Source organism: Lissotriton vulgaris, chromosome 2_1 (assembly GCF_964263255.1).
Source record: "Lissotriton vulgaris chromosome 2_1, aLisVul1.2, whole genome shotgun sequence".
Lineage (NCBI taxonomy): Eukaryota > Metazoa > Chordata > Amphibia > Caudata > Salamandridae > Lissotriton > Lissotriton vulgaris.
The window spans coordinates 96,733,210-96,761,086 of NC_141687.1; the positions used below are offsets into that span (position 1 = coordinate 96,733,210).

The 27,877-nt window shown below is 43.3% G+C and overlaps 1 protein-coding gene across 1 annotated transcript in view; it reads left to right on the forward strand.

Annotated features, from left to right (window-relative positions):
* Positions 1-27,877, forward strand: part of LOC147729642 (uncharacterized) — a 117,618-nt gene that overhangs the window by 64,799 nt on the left and 24,942 nt on the right. The window contains exon 8 of the mRNA XM_086958474.1: positions 16,291-16,338. Within this exon, the coding sequence (XP_086814600.1) occupies positions 16,291-16,338 (48 nt within the window). The remainder of the gene's footprint in view (positions 1-16,290; positions 16,339-27,877) is intronic.

Genomic DNA, 27,877 nt, shown 5'->3' on the forward strand with positions numbered 1-27,877 from the left:
CAAATCCCCCGCAGATCCTCAGTAAAACCAGGACTAAGGATACTGAACTGGCTCCCCGTAAAGGAAAGAGTAGATTTCAAATCACTCTGCATCGCACACCAGACTTTCTGGTCTCGAGGCCCGGCTATCAATCTCCCTCTCATTACACCCTACCTACCCACTAGACAGCTGCGTTCCACCTCTGCTAATCTAGCCATTGTGCCGCAAATAAAGAAATCAAGGTCCGGAGGCCGTTCCTTCTCCTACAATGTGGCAAAAAAGTGGAACGCCTTGCCTCAGCATCTCAGATCAAACCCCGACATTCTCTCCTTCCGCAAACAGCTGAAAACGCTACTGTTTACTACATAATCAATGGAGCTGAATCTGCCTTCCTCCCAACTTAAACCTCAGCAATATTCTTAGCGCTTGGACGCCTCAGGCAAGCTACCCGCGCTTTAGAAATCCAAATTCATTCACTCACTCACTCACTCAACACGTAAATAAAAAAAATTGTCATTTGCAAGACCAATAACTCAAACTTTCCTAATGCGAGACCTATTGCATTGCAAATGCTTGTTTTTATATCTGTCAGTGCTTCCTGTTGAGGTTTAATTTTCGTGACAGGCGCCTCATTGCCTACTTGCAACTATTCTCTGATCTTGCTTCAAGGGTCAGAGCACGGTCAGAGAATAGTTGCAAGTAGGCAACGAGGCGCCAGGAAGCACTTACAGGCTTAAAGTAACAGGTGTTCAAGTTGAAGTTAATTTCTTTGTAACCCTTTTGTAAATGGTTACAAAAAATTAGCTTCAACTTTTGCACCTGCTGCTGTAACCCTGTAAGTGCTTGGCTGAAAATTCGTCCCGCTGATTCGCGGATTTTACTGCGATTTCGCAAGATTCGCGGAACGCGAAATTGTGGAAAATCCGCAAATTCCGTGAGGGAACGAATTTTCAGTCCATGCTAATTTAGAAGTTACCTCTATTTTCCTTTTTTAATATTATTATTAACTGTTTTTAACCATACTATGTTACCACACGGTTTTACGTAAGCAATGGTTACCTTGCATTAGAAGCAATTTTATATCAACTACTTTATTGTCTTATTTCAATTGAGAATGATGAGTGGACTCTAGTGAAAAAAAAGTATTTTAATGTTTTTCTACGTTTCGTCTGTTTACATGTGGATTGTAATGATTCAACAAATCAAACAATAAATATATATATATATATGTGAACTATAAGAAGTGCATGATGGGGCACAAGCTATAGATAGTTCACTAAACTATAACTGGTGAATACACATATATGTATATATCATATATATATATGTATATACACTGAAAAAACAAAGTTTAAAGTAATGTTATGGTTAGATCAAAACAATTTCTGTGACAAAGTAATGTTTTACGCAAAAATCCACTGAGATTTACTAGTTATAGTTATCAACAGTAACTGTAACTCGCACCCCCACCATGTATAGCTATTTGCCCCACATATTACATCGCTCATGGCATGTTCTATAAAAGAAATGATAACATCACTGCAACATTGCAGTTATATTTACTGGAGATAACTACAACTAGTGAATTTCAGTGTTTTTTAGTTTAAAATGTTACAATGTCGCTGAAATTTTCTTTTAACTATAATGTTGCATTAAACTTTAGTATTTTGAGTGAATATGTAGATGTATTTATATATGTACGCAAAAAGAAGGAACTCTGGGTAGTTCCCAAGTCAAAGTGCAGAACAGCTCCACTATAGAGCACCATACACCAGTGGCGCTCTGAATCTGCTTACCTCAAAGGCCTGTTTTCCAGAAAAGTTTTTATGCATAGTATTAGTGCAGTGATATCTATGCCATGACAAAGTCTCTTTCCATTTTCACAGCAAAGTGTCAGTCATAGGATTAGCTTGTGCCATCCACATCAAGTTAAAAAATGATGAAAGCCTTTTACCACTCCAGGCATAGTATTACAGCATTGGATTAAAACAATATCATCCAAGCCAACCTGGAATGAATAAAAGCAACTCCTGAAAGATGTTTCGCTCACATTTCAAGCACTTCAGAAAGTTAAACCTTTGTTCAGACACAATGGAGCACCCCGTATAAATCACAAAAATTACTGTTAGAAAGGATTGTTTCCTTGCCGCAAGAGCGCGGGCAGGTAAACAGAACACAAGTCTGCTCCTAGCTAGTGTGAACATTTTAAAATCTCCTGATGGGTGGGAACAGACTTTCTTTCCCTGCCTGCCCTGCTGCAGGCAGGAAAATAATGTTTGGGACTAACTTGTTTCCTTGCTCCTGCTAGTGTAGGCAGAAAAATTACTGTGGGCCAGGGGTGGGCTCCCCAGGAAACAGTAAGTGAGCCAGCCCTGGGAGAAGGGGTAACCGGGGTCTATAAAGGCTCAGGGAGGCCCAAAATGGGTGTGGGGATGGGGGCTCTACTCATACCTTCCATATATGTACTCAAAAAATGTTAGCTGACATTTTTTATTTATGTTTGTGTTTGCCACACAATCCTGTGGGAGTCAAGCAGGATCATATAAAAAACGTAAAAAACCCAGACTTTTTGTTCAAACTTCAAACAGGGCCTAGGGGATGAGGGTACCCCTATCATGTGTATATATATATATATATATATATATATATATATATATATATATATATATATATATATATATATATATATATATATATATATATATATATATATATATATATATATATATATATATATATATATATATATATATATATATATGTATATATATATATATATTTCTTTCCTCAGTCCATGAATAAGGGGCGTGTTCAGGCCCCGAAACGCGTCGGACTTATCTTTTTAATTAGGAGGGAATCGCAACTTTGCAGTGGGTGCCACCAAGAAGCCGGAGGCTTGGGCCGCTGTGGTGAGCCCTCTTTACTCACACACACATATATATATATATATATATATATATATATATATATATATATATGTATGTGTATATATATATATATATATATATATATATATATATATATATATATATATATGCAAGTAAATTCGCCACATCAGCTGAAGCAGCCGCCCCAGCCCTAGAATCCAAATGACGAAGGAACAGACCCAAATTCAGTGCTTAATCGAGGTGTTTATTCTTGTCCAGCAAGCCTGCCGCTGCCATTACGAGTTTCGCCTCTTACAAAGCTTGATCACATGGCGAGTTGCTGAGAGCCAATGCCGATATTTAAAGTGCAAATGTGCGTGCAATTTTTCAAACTGGGTATCAACAACATGGAAAAAATACTATGTTCACATGTGTTACATCAGAATACAAATTTGCAATACAATGTTAGATGCACATACGACCAAATTATAAAATATATAAATACGTATTTAAATATTTTAATATATACTTTCTGATATTATTTCTGTATAAATACAGTTAAACCAATAAGTGGGAATAATAAAAACGAACCTCGACTTAATTCATACGATTTTTAGGTCTCATTAACACTTTCACATCAACGAATGTACATTGAACATTGTATACAATAAAGCCCAAGTGGGCTAAAACCCTGAGAAAAAATGCCGTCATTTCTGATTGTTTTCTTATTATCGGCAAACCAAAAAAGTGGGTGCATAATTTCTTTTTTTCATTAGTGCTAGTGCAAGTGCTTACTTAAAGTCAATAACTAATAGTTCATAATAGAGCTGATGGTAAATCCCCCAGATAACCTTCCGGGGTTGCCCTCTTTTAACTGTAAAGCTCTCTAAATATACATGTGGGGAGAAAAGAACCGTCACATAAATATTGATAATCCAATTCATCGAATACATGTAAATACCACATTGAAAGTGCAAACTAGCAATTGAAATTCCCTATTCCCTGATACCAGAAGCTTCTCATTATGCTATGTTGAAGTGAATCCATCAGTGGACTATTCCTGACTACATGAATCAAGGTTATTAATATATCCTTGCATAATTATAAACACTACAGGAAAATCCAACTAGGATTCAAATCAAACTAGGACCAACAAGTAGCAAATCGACAAAAATTTACAAACAAGTATAAAGATCCTCTGTTGCATTCAGCCCCTGAGGTTGTTACTGTCTAATTCCAAGATGTATCTTGTTTCGAGAAGGCGAAGCCTCGCATCTCGATTTCCACCTCTTTTCATTGGCCAGACTGAATCAATTACAAAGTAGGACAGATGTATAGGATTAGAACTATGCTCATGCTCAAAATGCCTAGCCACCGGGTAGGCCTGGTCTTTGTTACTAATAGCTCTAATGTGCTGGAGCACACGCTTGTGGACCGGCAGGCGAGTAATACCCACATACCTGAGTCCACAAGTGCACTCTAGCGCATAGACTGCATAGTCTGTTTTACAATTTAGGCGCATGGTAATTTCTCTAGGTGTTTGTGAGAATGGGACAGCATATTTTGTCCTGTTTACCCCGTGTTTGCATGCCTTGCATTGCGAACATTTCCTGAAGCCTCTGCCTAGGGCCTTCCAAGTGATTGAGATTTGTGGTTCCAAGGTATTTTTGACCAATGATCTGGCCATAGATATTGATTTCCTGAATGTGAGGAGTGATTTGTTCAACACCTTACTGCCAATAATTGGATCAATATGAGGTTCCAATTCTGACTAAATATTTTTCTGATGGCAGAATGTTGCCGGCTATATGTTACAATCATGCGAGGTCTGATTACTTCCTCAGCCGGGGTTGTATCCAGCTCCTTGATTTTAGGTATCAGCGCATTTTCTCGGGATATAAGCTGTGTTCTTCTCTGAGCAGCCTCAATTATGCCCCTAGAATATCCCCTAGCAAGGAATCTACACTTACTTGCTTCCTGTGCCAACTCGCATTCCTCATCACTGCTGCAAATCCGCCTGATACGCAGCATCTCCCCATAAGGGATGCTCCGTATCAGGTGGCGTGGATGGTGACTTGCTGCATGCAGGATGGTATTGCCCGCAGTGGGCTTTCTAAACAGTTTAGTTTGTATGCGGTTGTTTACAATATAGACTTCCATGTCTAGAAAGCTGACAGTCCTTGCATGAATGCATGATGTAAATTGCAAATTTAAGCTGTTAACATTCAGGCTGTTGACAAACTGAATTGCTGCCTCCTCCGTCTCTCTCCAAACAAAAAATAAATCATCAATATATCTGATTTAGGTGACCACATGCTGCTCCATGATTATAAGCAGATCCCCCGCCAGGACCTGTTCCTCCCACAGCCCCATGTGTAAACATGCGTAGCTGGGAGAGAAACAGGCCCCCATGGCGACACCCCTTACTTGTTGGTAGATTTGATTGTTAAACAAGAAGAAATTCTGCTCTAGACACATTTGAATCATGGACAACAGCATCTTGTTATGCACCCCATAATATATTGGACGTTTGTTCAGGAAATGTTCAATCGCCTTGAGACCATCTCGGTGTCCAATTGAGGTATATAATGATGATACATCGAGGGTCATTAGCAAAAAGTCTGGACCCCACTCCAACTGTTCTGTTTTGCGAATGAAATCTGTTGAGTCTTGTACATATGACCCCAGTCCTTTGACCCAATCCTGTAAAAAGAAGTCTATATACTTAGAAACATTCTCAAGGGAACTGTCAATGGCAGATATTATAGGGCACCCAGGCGGTATGCTACAATCCTTGTGGACCTTGGGGATCAAGTAAAAGGTTGGTACCACTGGATGCTCCTTATAAATATATATATATATATATATATATATATATATATATATATATATATATATATATTCACTTAAAAAACCATAGGTTTCGGGCCTTATATAGTTAGGAATTAGCATTTAAAAAACCATTGAAATTGCTCCTATATAGTAAGTTGTACTAACTATATTTCGCGCACCCGCAATCCGCTTCTGATGATGTCACATATTACATCATTCATGACATGGTCATTGACATCACTGATGACATCACTGATGATATCTCAAATGACATCACTGATGACATCAGTGATGTCATCAGTGATGTCACTGACCATGTCATGAATGATTTAATATGTGACATCATCAGCAGTGGATTGCGGGTGCGCGAAATATAGTTAGTACAACTAACTTTCTAGGAGCAATTTTAATGGTTTTTTAAATGCTAATTCCTAACTATATAAGGCCTGAAACCTATGGTTTATTAAGTGAATTTGCAAGGTTTTTAAAAAGCTAATTCATAACTATATAAGGCCTGAAACCTATGGTTTTTTAAGTGAATTTGAAAGGTTTTTTAAATGCTAATTCCTAACTATATAAGGCTTGAAACCTATGGTTTTTTCATTGAATTTGCAAGGTTTTTTAACCCCTTCGCTGTGGCGGCTATTCCGCCGCAGCGCTAAGGGGGTGGGGCGGCCGTGCGGCGGTTCCGTGCTTGTGATGGAACCACTCCGTCACGGCTCACAGGTGAGCTGTGCTTGTGACGGAACGGTTTCGTCACGAACCCGCCCGCCCATTAATTCGTCAGCGCAGGCGCGGAATTCCCGCCGCGCAGGCGCGGCGAGCGGACCGTGACGGAACCGTTCCCTCACAAGCACAGCTCACCCGAAGCTTGTGACGGAACGGTTCCGTCACAAGCATGCAAGGGGTTAAATGCTAATTCCTAACTATATTAGGTGTGTAACCTATATTTTTTTTCAAAAATGTCAAAGGTTTTGTAAATGCTAATTCTATTAATGGATAACGTTTGTATATGTTATTATCCTTCTGGGACCACCTGAGCAGCCATCTTGTTTCTCAGGAGAAGTGAGGCACAAGAGAGCACAAAACAAGAGTGGAAAACGCTTAAAGGGGGCAGGGTTGAGACCCCCTGACCCCCTATCCCTTCTCAGGGGGTCCCAGAAGGATCACCAAGTGCAAAAAAAATATATATTTTTTTAAATCGTGGGGTACGCGCACGGTACGCGTATCCTACGTGTACGGTGCGCGTACCCCGCAATTTTCTTTTTTGTTTTTGTTTTTTTTGCCCTTGGGGGTCCTTTTGGGACCCCCTGAGAAGGGCTAGAGGGTTGGGGGGGGTCTCTACCCTGCCGCCTTTTCGTGTTTTCCACTCTTGTTTTGGGCTCTCTTGTGCCTCAGTTCTCCTGAAAAACAAGAAGGTGACCAACACTTCCTGGTTTGGACAGTTTGGAATGTTGACAGTCGACTGCCAGCCAATCAGAAACTCGCTCGCGCACGTAAAGGTACGCGCACGTACGCGTACAGTGCGCGTACCGTACGCGTACAGTGCGCATACGGTCGTATCGTATCGTATCGTAGGGGGAGCTTATAAAGCGCGCTGACACCATGGGTTTCCTGGCGCTGGTAGAGAGTACAGAAGACAGAGAGACTAGACAGATTGGGGGAAGAGCCAGGTTTTTAAAGACTTGCGAAAGAGGGTTAGGGAGTTAGAGGTTTTGAGGGGGAGAGGGAGAGAGTTCCAAAGCTTGGGGGCCAGGTAGGCAAATCTCCGGCCTCCAGATCTACAGAGCTTGAAAGAAGGGACAGTCAGAAGATGAAGGTGAGAAGATCTCAGGGTACGGGATGGACAGTAGGGACTGATGAGGGATTTGACAAAAGCAGGGCAGGGGCCGAGTAGTGACTTAAAGACAAGGCAGCCGGTCTTGAAGGCTGCCCTGGAGACGACAGGGAGCCAGTGGAGCTTGACAAGGAGGGGCCTGGCAGATTGCCACTTCGGAATCCCTAAAGCTAGTCTCGCCGCCTGGTTTTGGACCACTTGTAGTCTAGCCATCGATGTTTTGGACAGGCCGTGGTAGATCGAATTGGAAAAATCTAGGCGGGAGAGGACAAGGGCCATGATGACGTGCAGGAGGGCATCAGGTGTGAAGAGGTATGCCACTTTCCTGATCCTGCGTAGTTGGTAGATGCAGGACGAGACCACGGTCCCTACCTGCGGCCCTAGGGATAAGGCGGAGTCAATGGTGACCCCCAGACTCTTCACAGAAGCTGCAGGGGTGGGAGGGGGGCCCATATCCACCGGCCAGAATTGAGGCCCCCAGAAGGAGGCACTCTTGCCGGGGAGGAGAAGCTCCGTCTTACCGGGGTTCAGTTTTAACTGATTGTGGCCCATCCACTGGAGAATGTGGGACATAACTGCTTGGAAGTTGGGGATAGCAGAAGGGGAGTTAAGAGAAAAGATGAGTTGCAGGTCGTCCGCGTAGTTGAACGCGGTAACGTCCCACTGCCTCAATGAAAAAAGAAGGGGGCGAAGATAGAGATTGAAAAGAAGAGGGGACAGAGAAGAGCCCTGGGGAACCCCGCAGAGCGAATGCTCTCTGGGAGCTCTAAAGGAGCCCAGGCTGAGGGTCTGGGACCTGCCCGTCAGAAAGGATCTGACCCAGGCCAGCGCCCGGCCCTGGATGCCAGCCTGTTCGACACGGTGGAGAAGGATGTTGTGGTCCACCGTGTCGAAGGCGGCTGACAGGTCTAATAATACCAGGGCCTGGGGAACAGCCTTGTCCACACCGTCTCTCAGGGCATCCAGCCCATACGGTGAGCGCATATAGATATATAATTTGATCAAATTCAATTTTCTCAACAACTACTGGAGGGATTTTCACCAAATATAGAAAAGGCACTACTGCATACCTGTCCCTACCATTTTGCCAAGTTTGGTGTAATTCCGTTCAGCCGTTCGGGCTGTAGCCGTGTCTAAAGGTCCCATAGAAAATGCCATTTGAAAAAGTTTTAATTCAATTTCCTCATGAACTACTGGAGGGATTTTCACCAAACATAGCAAAGGCACATCTGCATACCAGGTCCTACCATTTTGCCAAGTTTGGTGTAATTCCATTCAGCCGTTCGGGCTGTAGCCGTGTCTAAAGGTCCCTATGGAAATGAACATGGGGAAAACATGTTTTGGGACCCCCCTTTCGGCCCCCGCTTGACGAATCCCCCCGAAACTTTCAGGGAAGGAGCGGAGCTGGCCAAAATTCTGGAAAATTACACACAGATTCCTCAATCAGCGCCAAAGTTATTCCCAATAGAATGTTGAGGGCATATAGATATATAATTTGCTCAAATTAATTTTCTCAACAACTACTGGAGGGATTTTCACCAAATATAGAAAAAGCACTCCTGCATACCTGTCCCTACCTTTTTGCCAAGTTTGGTGTAATTCCGTTTAGCCGTTCGGGCTGTAGCTGTGTCTAAAGGTCCCATAGAAAATGCCATTTTAAAAATTTCGAATTCAATTTTCTCAATAACTACTGGAGGGATTTACACCAAACATACAAAAGGCACTGCTGCATACCAGTCCCTACCATTTTGCCAAATCTGGTGTAATTCTGTTCAGGGGTGCGAGCTGTAGCCTTGTAAGAATGTCCCTATGGAAATTAACATGGGGAAAACACGTTTTGGGAACCCCCTTTTTTCTCGGCCCCCGCTTGACGAATCCCCCCGAAACTTTAAGGGAAGGAGAGTAGCGCAGCGAGGCATATTTAAGGAAAATTACAGGCAGATCCCTCAATCGGCGCCAAAGTTATTCCCAATAGAATGTTCGGAATTTCCTATGTGTGTGTGTGTGTGTATATATATATATATATATATATATATATATATATATATATATATATATATATATATATATATAAATAAATAAATAGGTATGTATATATAGTTGGGACCTAGTTCCCATAGGAAATTCCGAAGTACAAGTACACAATGATCCATACAGCCACTCGCACATTCAGTGGCTCTCATGTATAGTCATTTATATATGCCAACTCTCACATGCACTGTGTTTTACATATGTACTTACTTGGACATGTAGCACTGAGATATCCATTCACTCACCAACACACCCATGCACACAGTCAACCGCCCATATAGCTGTTTCCACATGCATTCTTGAACTCATACACCTAGTGAATCAAATGCTCACACATCTATGCACAGTCACACACCTCCCAGCCACCCACACACACACTCAGTCTCCCATTCAAATACTTGGGCAACCAATCAATAACCCATATAGCCACTCATGTAGCTACTGATCAACACATGCAGCAGCTTACACAACAACAGATATACTGATGCACACATTCAGACAGTTTAGTCACTAAACCATGCATTTAGTAAGACACATTTAATCACTCACTCATACATTCAGTCACGCACCTACTAAATCCTTCATCCAGACACTTATACATCCACTCATTCTTCAATATGTAAAACATATTTAAACTTTACAGAAACACAAAGTCACTGGATGATGTCATCAGTGATGTCAAAATGAGATGTCATCAGTGATGTCATTTGAGATGTCATCAGTGATGTCACTGACCATGTCATGAATGATGTAATATGTGACATCATCAGCAGTGGATTGCGGGTGCGCAAAATATAGTTAGTACAACTAACTATATAGGGGCAATTTCAATGGTTTTTTAAATGCTAATTCCTAACTGTATAAGGCCTGAAACCTATGTTTTTTGTTAAGTGAATATATATATATATATATATATATATATATATATATATATATATATATATATATATATATTGAAGCTCGTCAGTCTCCCTCACAGCTTGTAAAAGAAGACTTAAGCACTCCGGGTACGGCAACAGATTTTATTCAAAGCCTACGGCAGAGATGACAGATGCGTTTCAGACAACAGTCCTTCCTCAGTGTCGACAACACGCTGCTCACGGAATAGGGCCTTTATTCAGGAAAAAACAGCTGCTCGTGCAGACAGGGCAGAGTCCTTACATCATAAATCACCCGACGCGTTTCGTGCTCTTCCTAGCACTTAATCATGGGCTATTGTGTATGCACTATGCAGGAACTTCAAGCTTTAAATATCACCACCTGGAGTCCTTGTGACGCTTGCCTCAGTGGGCGTGGCCGCCAACAACGGCTTTATGGTCTTGGAAGTCCCGAAAATTATTGCTACAGTGAGCAGCTTGAATGCACCAAATGACACAAATTAAAACCCCAGTGGGCTGAAGGCAAAGTGTCCCGCTTTTGACGAGCTGCATATTTCTGCTTGTTCCCAGCCTCTCCTTCTCATTGATGCCAGCGTTGTTTAACGCTAGCAATGACCGCATACACAGCGGGGCTCTCAACGTGGCTGGACACGCCGCTCAAGCATCCAACGAAGAGTTGTCCTCAAAGTCAAGAGCCATACCAGCCAGAGATAAGAATACGGCCTTTATTCAGGAAAAAACAGCAGCTCGTGCAGACAGGGCAGAGCCCCTACACCATAAATCACCCGACGCGTTTCGTGCTCTTCCTAGCACTTAATCATGGGCTATTGTGTATGCAGGAACTTCAAGCTTTAAATATCGGCACCTGGAGTCCTCGTGATGTTTGCCTCAGTGGGCGTGGCCACCGACACCAGTCTTATGGTCTTGGAAGTCCCGAAAATTATTGCTACAGTGAGCAGTTTCAATGCAACAAAAGACACAAATTAAAACCCCAGTGGGCTGAAGGCAAAGAGTCCCGCTTTTGACGAGCTGCATATTTCTACTTGTTCCCAGCCTCTCCTGCTCATAGATGCCAGCGTTGTCTAACGCTAGCAATGACCGCATACACGGCGGGGCTCTCAACGCGGCTGGACATGCCGCTAAAACATCCACTGTTATATTGATAATAACTATCACAGAAAGTAAGTTATTAAACTCTCTTTTCCGTGAGCTAAAATCCAGCTTCCCAGATGGCCTCTCTTGATTGGTTAGTGTAATGTGATTTAAATGTTGTAGTATTTATTCAAGAAGTATTTATGAAGAGAGCCCCACCAGGAGCGGTCTGCGTTCTGCTCAGCCCATTCAGCAACTGATCACATCCAACCAACATTCTAACATTCCACCATTAGCTCAAATACCTGCTAGGAAGTTTTTTAGGTCTGACATTACCTTTGACTCTAGAAGCAATGGATAAATCACTTTGTACAATATTTTGGGAATTATTCTTCAGATCATGTACTTACTTTTTCTGGTTACCTCCCAAAAGATCACTACACTTAGCCACTCTGCGAACATTCCAAACTCTTCCATCTTGAGTGACCACACTGTTTTTGAAAACTTTAACAACTTTGATGGGAGGAAAAAATTTCGAAAAACCTTTGACAAGAAAACCAGGTTCTTTTATCCTCACCACTCTCCCACCACAAACTCCAAATCGTCGCCAATGTAATGAACAGAAATAAATCCATTCTTTGTGATTTAAATGATGTAGTATTTATTCAAGAAGTATTCATGAAGAGAGCCCCACCAGGAGCGGTCTGCGTTCGGTTCAGCCCATGCAGCAACTGATCACATCCAACCAACATTCTAACATTCCACATTCTCTACACGTCACACATCCTGGCTGAGTAATACACAACAGTTAGCCTCTGCCAGGCTGAGCCAAAGCTGCTCTGAATGAGGTGTAAAATATCCTCTCAGAGAGACAATAGCTATCCTATGGTGGGAGACTGCAGGTGATAGAGCAAAAGGAAGGAAGTGGGTGGGGTAGCCAAAGTGGTCTTCAAAGGGAGAATGGCAGTTTGGGTAAATCACAGGCTGACCCCCACATGCTGTCCCCCCAGCCAAACAGGAGCACTTCTAATTACATTAAGGAGAGGGATGGAAGGGAAGTGTTAGTGAAATTTAGCCACACTAGTGGGTTGGCATAGCTTGGTCTAACCTCAAAGGGAGAGAATGTCTGCTTGGTGTTTTTTGGGACAAGAATATATCACACTTTGGAGGAATTACATCTTGGTGGTACCCTGCACCCCATTGGACAGGGGTGCCACCCCGCTTGACGCCCAGAAGCACAACATAAGTATGGAAGAATACTGCTATGTCCAAAAGCACCACAGAGTTAAAAAATCTTGGTCAACCAGACAGGTCCAAATGTTGCTCCACACAGAAAATGTATCTTTTAAAAGTACAAACATTAATAATGGTCCAAACGCAAGACACCTTTGGGTCTGAAGTTTCAAATACTTTAATTTTTACAGAGAAACAATCTGGATTGTAGTCCAAAGATTAATACAGCCAAAGGGGAATACAGCTGACACATATTTCATCGTTTGACGAATTTTTCAGTGCTAAAAAGTATTTTTGATGAATCACAAGCGTTCCAAATCAATATATCATAGACATAACATACGTGCCTCAGAGCCCTGAGGACGAAAGTTGAATAAGTAGCAATGATTTTAAGTTAAGTAATGACTACAAACCAGAGCAACTGTATCAGAGCAGCGCTCAGTGTACGCGATGGTATTAAGAAATGCATAGACTTAATATAGGCTATGATAGGCCAGTCATAATCCAAGTTCAAGTAAGAGCACTGTGTCATATTCTGTTGTAGTAGAAATGATGCAAGAGTTGCCATGTAACTCAGATCTGTTTCCTTAAACAACAAGGAGAAGAAGGGTTGCTCTGATGGAAACCTGGCCTGCACCCCAAAGGATTGCACTCATGAGGACTGCACCTGCTGCACACTTACGACTACAGCCCTAAGGACTTTTTCTTGCTTCAGAAAGTGAAAGAAGTGGATTCCCTGGAATCAGCAGGTTAAATGAGCCCACCTACATCATCTCCCACAAGAAGTCCCCATCCTGGAGTGCATCCCGTTGACATTTAAGGATTTGGCCAGAAGCATTGTGGTAATTGTAGCCCCAACATCCCAAGGACTGTCTCAGATGTTCTAGACCCCTGAATTGGTGTTGTGAACACTTTGAACACACACTTAAGGAGGAACTTCAGGAAGAAGTTAAAGAAGTTTGTAGACGTTTAGAGCAACTTTTTTAAAAAGCCCCATCAGCCTAACAGTTCTATTATGGAAGTTATATTCCGAGGCCACAGGAGGCAAACCAGAGTGTCTGAACTATTGGCTGGCGCTGTGGACCACTTTCCTGCTTCAAGAAACATTTCAGGAAGTACATGTAAAAGTGTTACATTAAGGTTGGCTTGAACTTTGGATTTTGTCCCTGTCCAGCGTGACCTTATTAAATGCTTTGAGTGCACTTTGCATCTAAGTGCTATTTTTAATTTTAATCTTTAAAAAAAAATCTCTTGTTCGGAGTATTGTCATTTTGGTATCTATTTGTTCATGAAATTATACTATATTTTTATAGATTAGTGTTGGATTTTTATTGTCTGTTGTGTCTAAACTTATTTAATATATTGGTGTTTTCAAATGCTTTACACACCTGTCGCCTAAGTGACCCCTGCCTCTTCATTGCCAGCTTTTAAGGGTTAAACTAGGGAATAATTTATTGAGACCTTGACTGATCCTTTTATTGTGTTTGTGGCCTTATTACTAGCGGTAAGCCACTACTTATCACTACTAATAATCCACTTTCCAACACAGTCTAATTACTGAAAGGAGAAGAGGGCCAATCAACACCCTTCCCAGGGCTGATTTTAGCCTTCGATACCCCCTCCCGGAGTCTGGCCAATTATTGCAATGAGAGGGGGACAGCGCAGACCCAAGTTGGCCCACGGCCCTCACTCCCCAGGCCCGGTTAGTCACTAGTGGGTGCCCTGGCCCCTCCCAGGGCACCCTGTATCTGGTTGTTGGGGGCCGCAATGGAAGCCCTTTGCCATAGCAGCATCAGGCAGCCCCATAGCATTTTTCGCAAGGCGTAGCGAGACGGCAAAGTAGAGGTGAAGGGCAGCCCGGGGACACCTCAGTACAGGTAAGTGGTTTTAAATGTATTTTTTATTAATTTTTAATTACTTTTTATAATATATAGGAGCAACCAAGGTTTTAGGACATTTGGGTTTTGGATTCAATCAAACAAAAGCTCCAAATGAAGTCACTGTCAATTTGGCTGAGATCAAATCACCCGCAAAAACACACCTTTCAAGACAAACACTTCCACGACGCAATTCAATTAAAATCAGAGACTGTATCAATAGTGTGTAGCAGGTAATGCAAGGCTCGAGGGCCGGGACTGTGCAGGTGCCAAAGAGCAGGGGTTAGCCCCCGGAGACTAGGAGCGCCATGAGCAGATAAAGGAATGAACCCAACAGCCACACATCTTCACAGGGTCCAGCAGACCTGGGATGACGATGTGTCCCATAGTTGAATGTGCACCTTCACCCTGTCTTGCATTTCTGAAGGAGGACCTCGTTCTGTTGCAGATATAATAAATGCAAGATGAACTGCACTGCAAAAAATACCAGACTCTGCACCTTTTAGTTTTTTGCAGAAACATATTTTTAGTATTTCGAAGTAAATACCTATCGGCGGTAGCTGTTCCACTTGGAATGTCTGCGAGGCACAAATTATCCCCCTGAACTTATATCCAGCCATGCAGTAAGTATATGTATGACCATACATAACTCCTTATCAGCCAGTTCGTGAACATTTTCAAAAATGTAATGGTCAGAGTAAAGGAGGCAGAAGAGTTGGTCTTGCCTTTCTTTCTTCTGTGGCAGTGGGTTTTCTGCTCGAAAGTTCACTATCCGCTGGATGTCAGAGCAGTCATTGTGATGTCACGACTGCGCACATTAGTGACGTAGGGCAATAAAGCCGCAACTAGGCTGTGCAAAGGGAATTCCATTCATACTTTTATGCAAGAGTTTCACACCTCAATGCCATTTTCAAAGTCTATCATTGCATTGAAAGGTGTCATGTAGACATTTTATCTTTTAAAACCAAAAGCTAGACATTTGCAAATAAATGTAAACAACATTGAGTCAGGTAAAGTTGTCTAGGAGCTCAGTTACAAGGGATAACTTTATCTCCACGTTTTCTCTTTAAACCATGCTTTGTTATCATAGGAAAAAACTTTTATCTCCTTGCATCCCAATACATTTCGTTTCAAAAAGTAGAATTATTTGCCAAACGTTTCCGCCCATGCAGGGGCAGTCGTTCTGCTCTAGTATAGTTACCAAGATCCTTCAATAATAGCATCCTTGCATGCAGACGGATATATGGTAAAGGTGGAACTCTAGACCAGCCCTGCTGCAATGTTGACTGCTGCCCTCCCACTCGAGCAGGTCTGTCTTTGTCATGTACTATGTGCAGCACAGGGACACCTCTATTTTAGCCATTACGGAAAATATGTTATTTTTCCCACTGTGGCCTATCACTTCCATGACCTTAAATGTGCTCTCTATATTTTACATTTAATTTCTATGTATTCATTTTAGTTAGATGATGTGTGTGTGAAATGAAACACCTCTGGTTAGATAATCACTGTAGAAAAACATTAACAAGCAATTAAGATAATATGGGGGGCTGAACAGTTTATACAGAAATATAGAAATGTAATTATGTCACTGTAGCATAAAGACAAAGGTATTTGACTAATGTTTACTTGTTCAATTGTATTCTTTCCTTTTTAATCCCTAGCCAATATTGTTGCCATCGCGTCAGGTAACTGCACAAAAAAGGGTACAGGTAAGTGTGTCTTAAATTGAAAATGGTAGAAAAAACATAAAAAATCGTACTGTGTCATGGATTCCTTTCTTACAGGGTGAGAATCAAAGCATTGGTAACTACTATTGGATTTTTCTGTGCACAGATGTACAGATGGGGATACACTGAATGAATATGACGGTGGGGCTGAAGATGCGGATTGGGATGCAAAATCTACGCAGAAAGTTAACTTTACTTTCTATTGTCTGTAAAACAAGGACATATGGCCAGTTTGGGTCCCCATTCTGAGATCCCTGTTAGGAAGAGGGGAAGACAGGGACCGAGCTGCACCTATTTCCACAGCCCCGATCCAGCCCTCTATTATGGATTTCAGGGTGTGAATCAGCACCCAATAATTCAGGTGTGGAAAAGCTGGACCACTGTCTTTTTTTGCTGGAGTAGCATCATCCTCCCATTACCCGCGTCACAATTTTGCTGCAGGGACCTCAGAATGCGGGCCATACTATTTGTATGTGGACAGTCCTCTGATGTAAATGTAAATGTAAATGTGTGTATGCTTGTAAAGCGCACTATCACCTAGAAGGTATCTTGGCGCTGTATACCGCTGTGGAACCCTTCCTGGCTTTCCCTGTGAGATGCCCCTTACTGGGCACCTCCAAGGTGAGGCCAGGCATCCTAGCGCTTTCAGGGCCGTTGTGGTGATTAAGCAAGCTATTGCCCAGAGTTGCAGAGTGGGCCCCATGATTAGAGTAGGCACCTAGGCGAGAATTATCGAGTCCGTGGACATTGAGCCCAAGACCCTGCCGCGACGGGAATTTATCCCTGGTCCCGGGCCAGACCTCTGCCTCAGGGTCTGCCACTCTAATCGGTGAGCCACACTTCTCCACACTCTGATTGAGTAGATCACTGTCTCAGTTGACTTTGCTTGAGCATTATCACAACTGATTATGTATTTCCAGAACTGAGGTGTTGATAGTTCGATACCAGGTACCATGAAGGGTGAAAAATCAGTAGAAGAGAGAGTAAATACACCAGGTCATGGCCAGTGCTTTGACAAGAGGGCCTTAGGGAACTGAACACTAGGTTAGTTAATAATATCCATAAAAAATGAGTTATCTGCTTGTAGATAGATGATCCTATCAGATGCACAGGGATGAATCAGTTATTGTAAAGAAAACCTGTGTGTAAGTTGTGGTTTGGTAGTGGCAAGAGGCACCTGCATGGATTTGAGTAGAACTATAACCACACTCTTGTCTGTTAAGCACATTAGAAACAATATGAAGGTCTCCTGAAAGCAACTCTTGGTAATATGTGTAAGGTTAAAGACATATGGTTAGAGATACACACTCTGTCCCACTCTCACTCACTCACATTTCCCACATCTGCAAATGCAAAACTGGAGGTCGCTCATTCTCCTGCATCACATCTAAGACAAGGGACGACCTCCCTCAACACAACACAGCTTCTTGATCACTTCCTGCTTTTCGCAAGCAGTTTAAGACCTGACACTTCATATAATCTACACACCTGCCCAAGCTCCGGGACGCCCTCTTGGCTGATTAGTGCACCATACAAATCAATATAACATAACATTACAGAGGTGCTAGCACTTGATTGTTGACAATTACAGTACAGTTAAACTAAGAAAATTATACGTTCCATTCCAAGTTCCAGATTTATGAAGAGATTGCATTGCCGTGGGAACCGCAGGGTGTTGCAAGGAGCAAAGCGATCCCTGTTAGAAATGGGATCTCTGGTTGGCTAAGGCTTGCGCCAAAGCCAGGCAGAGACCACCATTTAGGTCAGGGCAAGGGAGTTACACACCAAGATAACCCCTACTCACCCCCTTGCAACGTGGCACGAGCAGTAAGGCTGATCCCGGAGGCAATGTGTAAAGCGTTTACGCAACACACACACACAGCAGCAACACACTAGGCACACCACAAAAAGGAACTCCACACAAGGCTATATATAAAAATAGCCTTTATATTACCATAAACATATTAGATCATAATCACACAATTACACTGTGCCAACTGGCACTGGGCAGTATTTACAGGGGATTATATAAACATGACAGGGCCACGTGGGCCACTGTCAGAATCAGCACTTAGTAGAAATAGCACTTAGTAGAACTGTAGCACAAAATAATAATAGTAGAACACAACTAGTAACCACTGGTAAAAGGTAGGTACACAGTACGCAATACTAATCACCTTAGGCATAGATCACGCAGGGAAACTTACTAGCATAAACTATACTAGGCCAAACAACCTCCTAATCATGAAAACACATTTCGAGGTATAGAACAGGCATAAAGGCATGGCACATTACGCATAAATCACATTAGACAATTGTCATCACAAACACAGTAGGCAATCACCTTCCGCAACAATCACAGAAGGTACTGACCCAAGGCCAACTGGCCTTCAATGGGACTCAAACGCCTTTTGTCCCAAAAGTCAGGGCTGGCTGCGCATGTAGCAAAAGAAGAGTGCGAAGAGTGCGCAAGGTAGCTGCCCACTACTTGCTTGTCAGCGTTGAAGTAGAAATGCTACCTGGGCTCTCAGTAGCCCTGTAAATAAATGTGCCAAAAATTGGAGCCAACTGGCTCTGAAACTAAATGTCACCAAGCATTGGGGAAATGCCACGGGCCCCTCTGGGGCTCTTAAAACAAAGGGGTCACCTATTGGAGCCGCCACACTGGGTTCTTAGAGAGAACATGGCCCCACCGTGGGAGCGGACTGGTGCTCAGAAATGACCTGCCCACTGCTTGAGCAGCTCGCTGCAAGACAGGGCCGCTCGAAGTACAACACTGGCACTGTGCCTTGAAGGGCACCAAACAGCCTGGAGCCCCACCCACCGGGACTCCGCAAAGACTGGGCGAACCGTTGGCGCAGCCCTCTGTGAAGCGGGGCTGCCCGGAAGAGAAGCACCGGCGTGGTGCCTGGATTTCACTCTCCCCCCCCAACCGGATTTTTACACACCGGCTCCTCTCAGTAGGGATTCCTCTCTTTGGCTGTACTCGGCCCTTCACCCGGTCCCACCCTTGGGGCCGGGGAAGTCACCAGAGCAGCATGCGGGCGGTGCCTCGAGAAACAGGGAGTCCCCACTCACCGGAGTTTCCTGTGGACTGTGCACGGCACCCTCCTCTTCGCCGGCAGCGGGGGCAGGCACCGGCAATGTGCCTCGCGCCCCTGTCCGCCTTCCACCACTACTGGCTAGCGCATGCTGGGCTCTCCCTCAGCAATGGGAACCCGCACGGGTAGGCGCCAGCAGTCTCTTCCCGGGTGACTTCTCCTCACAGCGCGGTGCTTCCCTCCACCACACAGGAGCCCCGCGTAGCACGCAGTCCTCTTGCGCCCTTCCGGCCCGGCTGCAGGCCCCGCCCCTGTCACAGCAAGGAGTGTCTGGCTTTCGGGTCGGCCAAACGGGGCCGCAGCAGTGATTTTCTTTCAGATCTGGGCAATGCGGTGTAGACTCCCTCTTTAACGCAACTCACAGAAGCGAGAGGCACCCGAAAGATAAATAATTACATAAGGGGGCACAAGTCCCTGGCGGAGTCGGCACTCGCTAGGGATATCTAAAAACTAGAAAAGACGCTGGGTGGGCACCCGCGGCGAGAATACAGATGCAGGGGGAACTCCACGGTGCAGCTCCTTGCTGCAGTTGAGAACAGAAGCGCTGCTCCTCCTGGCAGCACAACAAAGTGTTCCTTTGGAAATAGAAATAAAGCGCTTCCCAGGCGCTTCAGCCCAAAGTCTCCAGGGAAAATCTTGCAGAGTGTAGGGGGGGCAAAGGCTGGGCCCAGGGCTAGCTCACAGGGCCCTCCAGCAGGGAGGCAGTCCCCAGTGGTGGTTCCTCCTGGTGCCAAGAAACAGCAACAGGCCCCCCTTTAGTCAGGAACAGAGGGAACATTTTACCTGGGGTCACAGCCCCTTTTTATACAGAAACTCCCTCCCAGATACAACTGGTTTGGGAGCACTTGAGCACGTTGGTTTGCTCAGCTCCTCTTCTTCCATTCACAGGGCAGGCTAGGGACATCAGACGCACCACAGGAGGTGGAGCCAGCATTGTGACGGGAAGGCACAACCCTATTCAGGTCCTAGGTGCAACTCCTCCCTCCCATCAACATGCAGATCTCCCTATTCACCACCGGGCAGACCCATCCTGACTCCTGGAGCCAGGCACACCAGCCAGCTCCTGTCACTCACAAGCCAGACAGTCAATTCACATTCACTGCACACAGACATGCCAACTTCTAGAAGTGGCACTTCCACACTAGTCACATTAAATCTGCACACACCGTCACACAGCATTTAATCTCACAATTTCACACATACCAAATTCGCCCCTGCACTCCTCTCACATCAGGAACTACCATGGACACACATATCCACATGCATTCCTATGGGAGGGCAGGCCAATCTCACAACATGCACTCAGAGTGTGCCCGCACTTTACACCGGGACACAGTGTTAAGGTGCACAGAAGCCAAAAACAACTAACACCAGGTCACTTTTAAAAGCAAAAAGTTTAGGGGTGAACCTGCCAAAAGGGCTAAGATCAACAATCCCTAAGTCAGATTTGCCAAGCAATGCAAGGCCACCGTGCGTGGCTCTGCATTGCTTGGTAAATCTGGAATAACGTTAGGCGGTGTAAGTCACTTTCTTGCATTACTCAGCCATTAAAATAAGCATTCCATGGGTGGAGAACGGGTGTTCGCGCGCATCCAGCTATGGATTATGGTACATTCCCAGATTTGCCAGCACTAGTTATTTCTTTCTAGGGGAGGCACAAGAAGAAGAAATATCTTTGTTGTTAGAGGAAAAATTCTAAGAGGTTTGTTTTTGTGCAGGAAGTTACCTCTTTCTGCCCAAAAACGATTCTGCCTGTAACACAGGCAAACTTGCTCTATGATGCAAGAGTCCCTGCTTTGGAGCTAGGCAGCAGATTTTGCACTAGCTCAGGTAGAAGCAGAAATGCACCATTTATTGGTGAGTATGGCGCATTCCTGCCCTCTCCCTTTTTATGGATTGCAAAGCAGCAAGTTATCTTGCTGCATGGCATTGCATGCCTCCTTGGTGAATCTGGCCTTTCATAAGGGTAGTAAATGTGCATTAACTAAATTCAAAATAAGAGATGGAAAATAAACTAAAAAATACAAACATACAAAAGTGTGCTATTTTTAGGTCGAGCATTCGAGACCTCTTGTATATACTTTAGTATATACTTATATTTGTATGTACTTTGTGGGCTCTGGAGATCAGCGCTAGGACTTGTCTGCTTCCTCTTAGGGACTTTTTTCTGTTCAACTGCCTCTTTTTAACTGTCTAGATAGAAAACGACCAGCAGAGGTCAGTAAAATACCATAATTGCTTTCTGCTGAGGGACTTTCTTTTTTTTCTTGCAACTGCCTCTATTTAACTTTCTTGATAGAAAACGACCCAGGCTAATGTGCTGCATAGCTACATACATATAATGTCTCAAAGGGGAGACCGATTGCATTGCAAATGCTTTGTTCAAATATGCCAACCATTAACATTAAGGTGAGAGGCCAGTGATGCTAGTCTATGGAAAACTAGAAAGTAAATATTGGTATTTAGCAGTTCTGTACTCATACTTTTTGTAAGAAACTGAAGTATTAGTCACCACCTCACCTTATAACTACAGTCCTTGTCAAGGTAAACCCTCAAAATCACTAAATTAATCTGAGCCCAACCACCCTGGCAGTTATAGCACAGAGCAGACAGGTTTAACTTAGAGGCAATGTGTTAAGTGTTTATGCATACTAAAACAGTAATACAATCATAATTCAAAACAATAAAAAACCCAAATGAGTAAAACAAAAATTTAGTAAAAGTTAATAAACAAAATGACAAAAATCTGATAGGGGAACAAGAGAGATTAATTTTTAAAGTTTTAAGTAAAAATAGCACCAAGAACCACAAAGTTCTGATGATAGTCAATAGTCCCGGTAGAACAGGAAGTAGGAACATTTTGATGCTGCCTGCAATGGAGAATGAGCTGGATACACTAAGCAGATTCACCCTGGCCAAAGATTTTACCTATGGTCTTTAAGTCCCAATCGTCTTCAAGAGTTCACTTCTAAAGCTCCCAAAGAGGCACTTTCACAGGGTGGCAGGCAGAGGCTTACAGAAGAGTTCAGCCCAAGTCCAGTTGCTACTGATCAGCTGGGCAGTTGCAGGATTGCCTAGCTCTTGTTGCTTGTTGTGTCCCTGTGGCTATATCAGGAGGTCAGCTTATGACCTTTTGAATCCACTTCTTTGTCTTGCGTACCAGAGGTAGGGCAGATCTAGTCTTCTAGGATGTATGACGGTACGACGCGGGCTATTACCACGCGTACCGTTACAACGCGTGTTTTACAACGCGTTACCACGCCTTGCGCTGTAGGGTGCGGACTTAGGAATAGCTTAATATCTAATCCAACACCAGTCCCCGTGGATAGTAGGGAAGGTGTTGAAATAGTAAATTAACTATTCCTTGTCCTTTAGCGCCCTCCAGCGCAAGTCGTGGTTACGACTTGCGTTGTAGGAGACGCGTCGTAATGGTAGCGCGGGGTAACATCTGCGTCGTAAAGGATGTTCCACAATCTTCTATGCTCATCTAAGGTCGCAAGACAGTAGGTTCAGTCCTCTTCTAATCTTCCACTGGTCCAGGATTGATTTGAAGTGGGAGCCTGCGGGTTTCAAATTTATGTCTGGTGCAACCTAGTAGGTTAGAATGACCTCCACGAACATCCCAGGACTAACCCTGCTCTCTTTGGCTTTTTAAGATGACCAAATTCTTTGGACACTCTAAACTTAGGCTCTGAGGACTGGGGCTTGTATGTGTAATGTTAAACCTTTACATGTCCTCATTTCAAATACAATTCACCCTGCCAGATGGGGAATTAGGGGTGACTTATTAATATTTAAGAGGAAGGTTTAGGTTAGCAAAAGGTCTTATTTTGACAGGTCAAATTTGCGCCAATGTGCTTCACGGAGCAGGCCTGCCCTCATGTTTTGCCCTGTGAGTGCAGTGAGTGGCACAGTGGGTGCAGCAGCCCATTAGTGGCATTTGACTTGCAGGCATTAGGTCCATTTAGTACCTTATACTAGGGCCATAGGAGTAAATTAAATATGCCAAGCAGGAGTATACCAATATTGCGATGTTGAAAGGAGGAGCACACTCACTTTACCTCTGATTCGCAGGGTAATATATTGTTCGAATATTTCCACACCTACCATCTACTATTTTGGAATTACTATATCAAAACAACTGATTTATTGTAACCTTTTTTCTCACTGGTCATCAAAAACCTAATTCCTTTCTTAATTTTTATTCCATAAATCATTTAAATACATTATTTTACTTGGTTCTAATTTATGATTTCTCATTCATAATTCTTACTTTTTATGCACAACGTAAATTATTCACACAGAATATTTAGTTCAGGTAATTACATTAACTTGGACCTTTACCATGGATGCCTCTCATTGCTTGGTCTATACTCTTTAAGATTTATTTAAAAAAAGCAAATAATACATCCACTGATTATTGCATAATATATTCAAATGTCCATATCTCCTTTACGATACAAATAACGTATCATAGTAATTACTTTAAGTAGAATGTATTTTCTTCAATCCATCCTTTTTTCCCTTGAACTGGCAATTTTGTTTCTTCAAGATGAGCCAAATCACTGTCTATTTTGACCAGCAATTTCATATCAGCCTGAGTTGTTGTCAATGTATAACCCATGCAGGTGCTCGGATGCATTATTTATGAATGTCTGGAGATGCATCTTACGTGTTCTTTTGAAGCAAGTTTAATTGCGCATCGTAGCGTAGTACATCTTCTGTCCTTTGAAAAGCTCCTCTTCATGAACGAGATGCCTATATTATTTGCAAACGTACTCCTCAATTCTTTTAAATATCCACTATAAATGTCGTTGTTGCCTTTGGTAAGTGATGAATATATTATACAAGTCAACCCAAAAGTTTTGTATAATACTTTTTGGAACTATACTGGATAGCGAAGAACTTTGATAAACAACAAAAATCCATTAATGAAGCAACCATGGAGATTTAACTTACATGGAGGTACCAGATTTGAAAGGATTGACATTTTCTGGAGGGCTACAGTCACCAAAGTAACAAGGAATCAGTCATTATAATAATATAAAATGTGACAAGACAGAAACCCTACTAATTGCTACTCTCTGGACTTGTTTTGCGACCAGAGTTGAAACTGTTGGGCTGACTCAAATTTTACTGAAGCTGGCACACCCTTAGATTGGGAAATATTTGTAGGCGTAGGACATATTGAGATAGCAGATAGAAGATATCCTCCTCTACTCTAATTCTTCCTAGCATATGTTGTCTTAAGGCTCTACAAAGTGACATCTCCCCAAAGGTGGATATTTGGAAGAGAGGTTTTCATGAAGAATATTGACCACCAGGGAGAAGGTCTCAGCTGTAGCTTAGGTGTGAGATGGATGAAGCAGAAGGCACAGTTAGTGGTTGCGCTCCATGGTTTCCCTTGCAGACTCTCCATCTGTTGGTTTCTTGGAGATAGATGGGTTTGGAGTACACTCATCCCCCAGAGTGCTATGGACCGAGTTGTGTGTGCATATCATGTGGCATGTATAGATTACGCATATTGACCAGAATTGTTCTTTTCTCAACTTTTCGGGCTGCAAATATATGTGTGTTTGTATCAACAACTCTTTTCTGAAGAGACTTTTACTTCACCACTACCCTCCCTTTTCAACACTGCGGCACTTTTTTGTAAATGAGTCCTTATTTACTTATAACAGTCCACAAGGTTTAGCATCAGAATGTAGCACTAAATCAGAAAGGCACTATGAAGGAGGAAAGCTTTTTCTTCCCTTTATTTTCCTACTTTGCAGTTGGGCTGCACTGTACAGTACACATACGAAGTTGGAACACGTTTAAAGCTATCCTTCCAGAACAAAACCTGTGGTAGACTCATAGAGACTCACTTGCACTATAGTGCAAACGTATTTCCAAGGCGCACGGCTGCTCATTTCTACAAAGGCATCAGGGAGGAGAGTGACAAATGCAAAAAGAATAATTGGTGGACAGAATGCTGAACAATTTCATACATTCACCCCAGTACAGATATCTGGGCCTAAATCCATCATTTTTTTGCTCACCATGCCATTCCAGTTTGGACCCAGCCATATGCGAATCAGTCTTGACCGAGCGCCCAATGGGAACAGTCCAGCCTGAAATGCTAGGCCAGGTCCTCCCTCGACTGGAAACAAGCATCCTAGGACTGGTTTTGGCCGTTGAGCCATCATCAGCAAGGATAGCTTGACTCCAGTGGCATGGAGAACACGGGGCCCACGTTTGGGCATACCCGTCACACTCGATGTGACAAATGCAAAAAGAACAATTGATGGACAGAAAACTGAACAATGCAATACATTCACCCCAGCACAGAGATCTGGGCCTAAATCCATCATTTTTTTGCTCACCATGCCATTCCAGTTTAGACCCAGTCATATTCAAATCAGTCTTGAGCCTGAGCCCAATGGGAACAGTCCAGCCTGAACTGCCTGGCCAGGAACTCCCTGGACTGGACACAAGCATCCAAGGACCAGTTTCGGGCTTTCAGCCCTCATCAGCCAGGATACTTTGACTCCAGTGACATGGAGAGCACAAGCATTAGGGAGGAGAGTGCCATATTTCTGTAAATATTGCACTCTCTTGCTCTCTCCTTCTCACGCATTGCATCATTTTTGGCTGCTTCATTGCGCTGCATGAGAAACTTGTAAATCTGGCCCAGGGTATGTATTCAAGCAAAAACTATTTTGTTCAACTCCATTACGCTATAACTGTAAATCCTTAATGATTTACCCATTAAAATTCCATGAGTACATAAATTACTAATTAAAAACAAGGAAGCAAATGTGTTTTCCTCATTATGTTATAATAAATGTCATTTTTAGCATTCGTTTTGAAAAAGAATTAAAGATTTAAGCCATCTATTCTGCTTTCCTGCAAGCAAATCCAGATTTCACATGCAAAAAGAGAAATACTGACACTGCATATACCATGGCTCTAGATGGAAATGATTCACAAAAATCCCATGCCGCTTTGCAGTTCTTTAATTTTAGCAGCTTGAAGCAGTCGAATCAACCACATCTAGCGAAATCCCATATGAGCTGGACAGAAAACTGAATAGTGTGGCTCGGTTGTGTCTAAACAGAAAATGCAATAGGACAAGAGAGAAATGTTATTTTGCTGGCACTTAACCACATGGCTGCTGGGCGTTTTCCCCCCCCTGTGCTGGAAAATGCCATTTTAGTGGCACCATGACGAGCTCAGCTCGTCATCAGCACACGGCACCCGTGGGTGATGACGAGCTGAGCTCGTCATCAGCATCGAAAGGGTTAAAAACTTCTATCTGAACCGCCAACGCTACTTATCTTTCACTTTTTATGCCACATGTGTTTGTATGGGGGTGGGAATTTGAGGTCATTTGCATCTGATACCCCTAGGGCCAAGTACAACCATTTCTAGAGCTGACTCTCAGGATAGTGTGGGCAAGCAGTCACTTGTGGGTGAGGTGATGTAGGGGGATTCGAGCTCAGCAATTAACCAACAGACTCGATAAAGTGAATGTTCACTCATTGATTTTTTCATGCAGGCATGCAAATCTTCATGGTGATGATTTAGGAGTCAAACAGCCACCATGCCATATGTGTACTTCAGACAGGCAGCCCTTGTTCACAGCACAAAGTACTGCGTCACTTTTACGCCGCCGGTGCGTCACTTTTTGTGACGCACCAGTGACATAAAAAATGCGCCTTGTTGCACCATATTTACAAAGTGAGGCATCTAGGTAGATGCGCCACTTTGTAAACGCCTGCGCCACATTATACCTGTGCCAGGTATAATGTATGCAAAGGGGGGCGTTTTGACGCAAGAAAGGGTCATGGAAGTGACGCAGTGAAATCTATAAGATTCATGCTCCATGGCAGGCATAAGACTGACGCAGGTACTAACAACATGGGACTTGCCCATGTGAATGTACACATTGCTGGAGTTGCGTCACTTTTGTGACACACTCCAGGAATGAGTCACTTTTGCGCCTACAGATACGTCAGAAATACTGACGTATCTGTAACTCCTTGCGACATGATGCGTCATATTATAAATATGACGCATCAATCATGACGCAAGGAGTGCGCACTGAGAAGTGACACATCGCTGCTTTCATGCAGCGATGAGTCATTTCTCATAAATGAGGCCCTGGGATTTATGGTGGGTGTCAACCCAGTTTCGCCTTTCAAGTGTACCATTTGGCCTCACCACCAAGCCAGATTTCTGTCTTGGTGTTGCTGTTTCTCAGGTCAGATATTGACCTGCAGGGATTAGTTCACAGATTCAGCCAGAGAACAACATTTCCCTCCTGGGAATGTCTATTGAAAGCCAGACAGTTCTTTTGGCTGTAGAGTGTATTTCGTAAGGAGGGGAAATCCAGTGGAGTGGCATGGGAGAACCATGTCGGAAAAAGAGTGACAAGT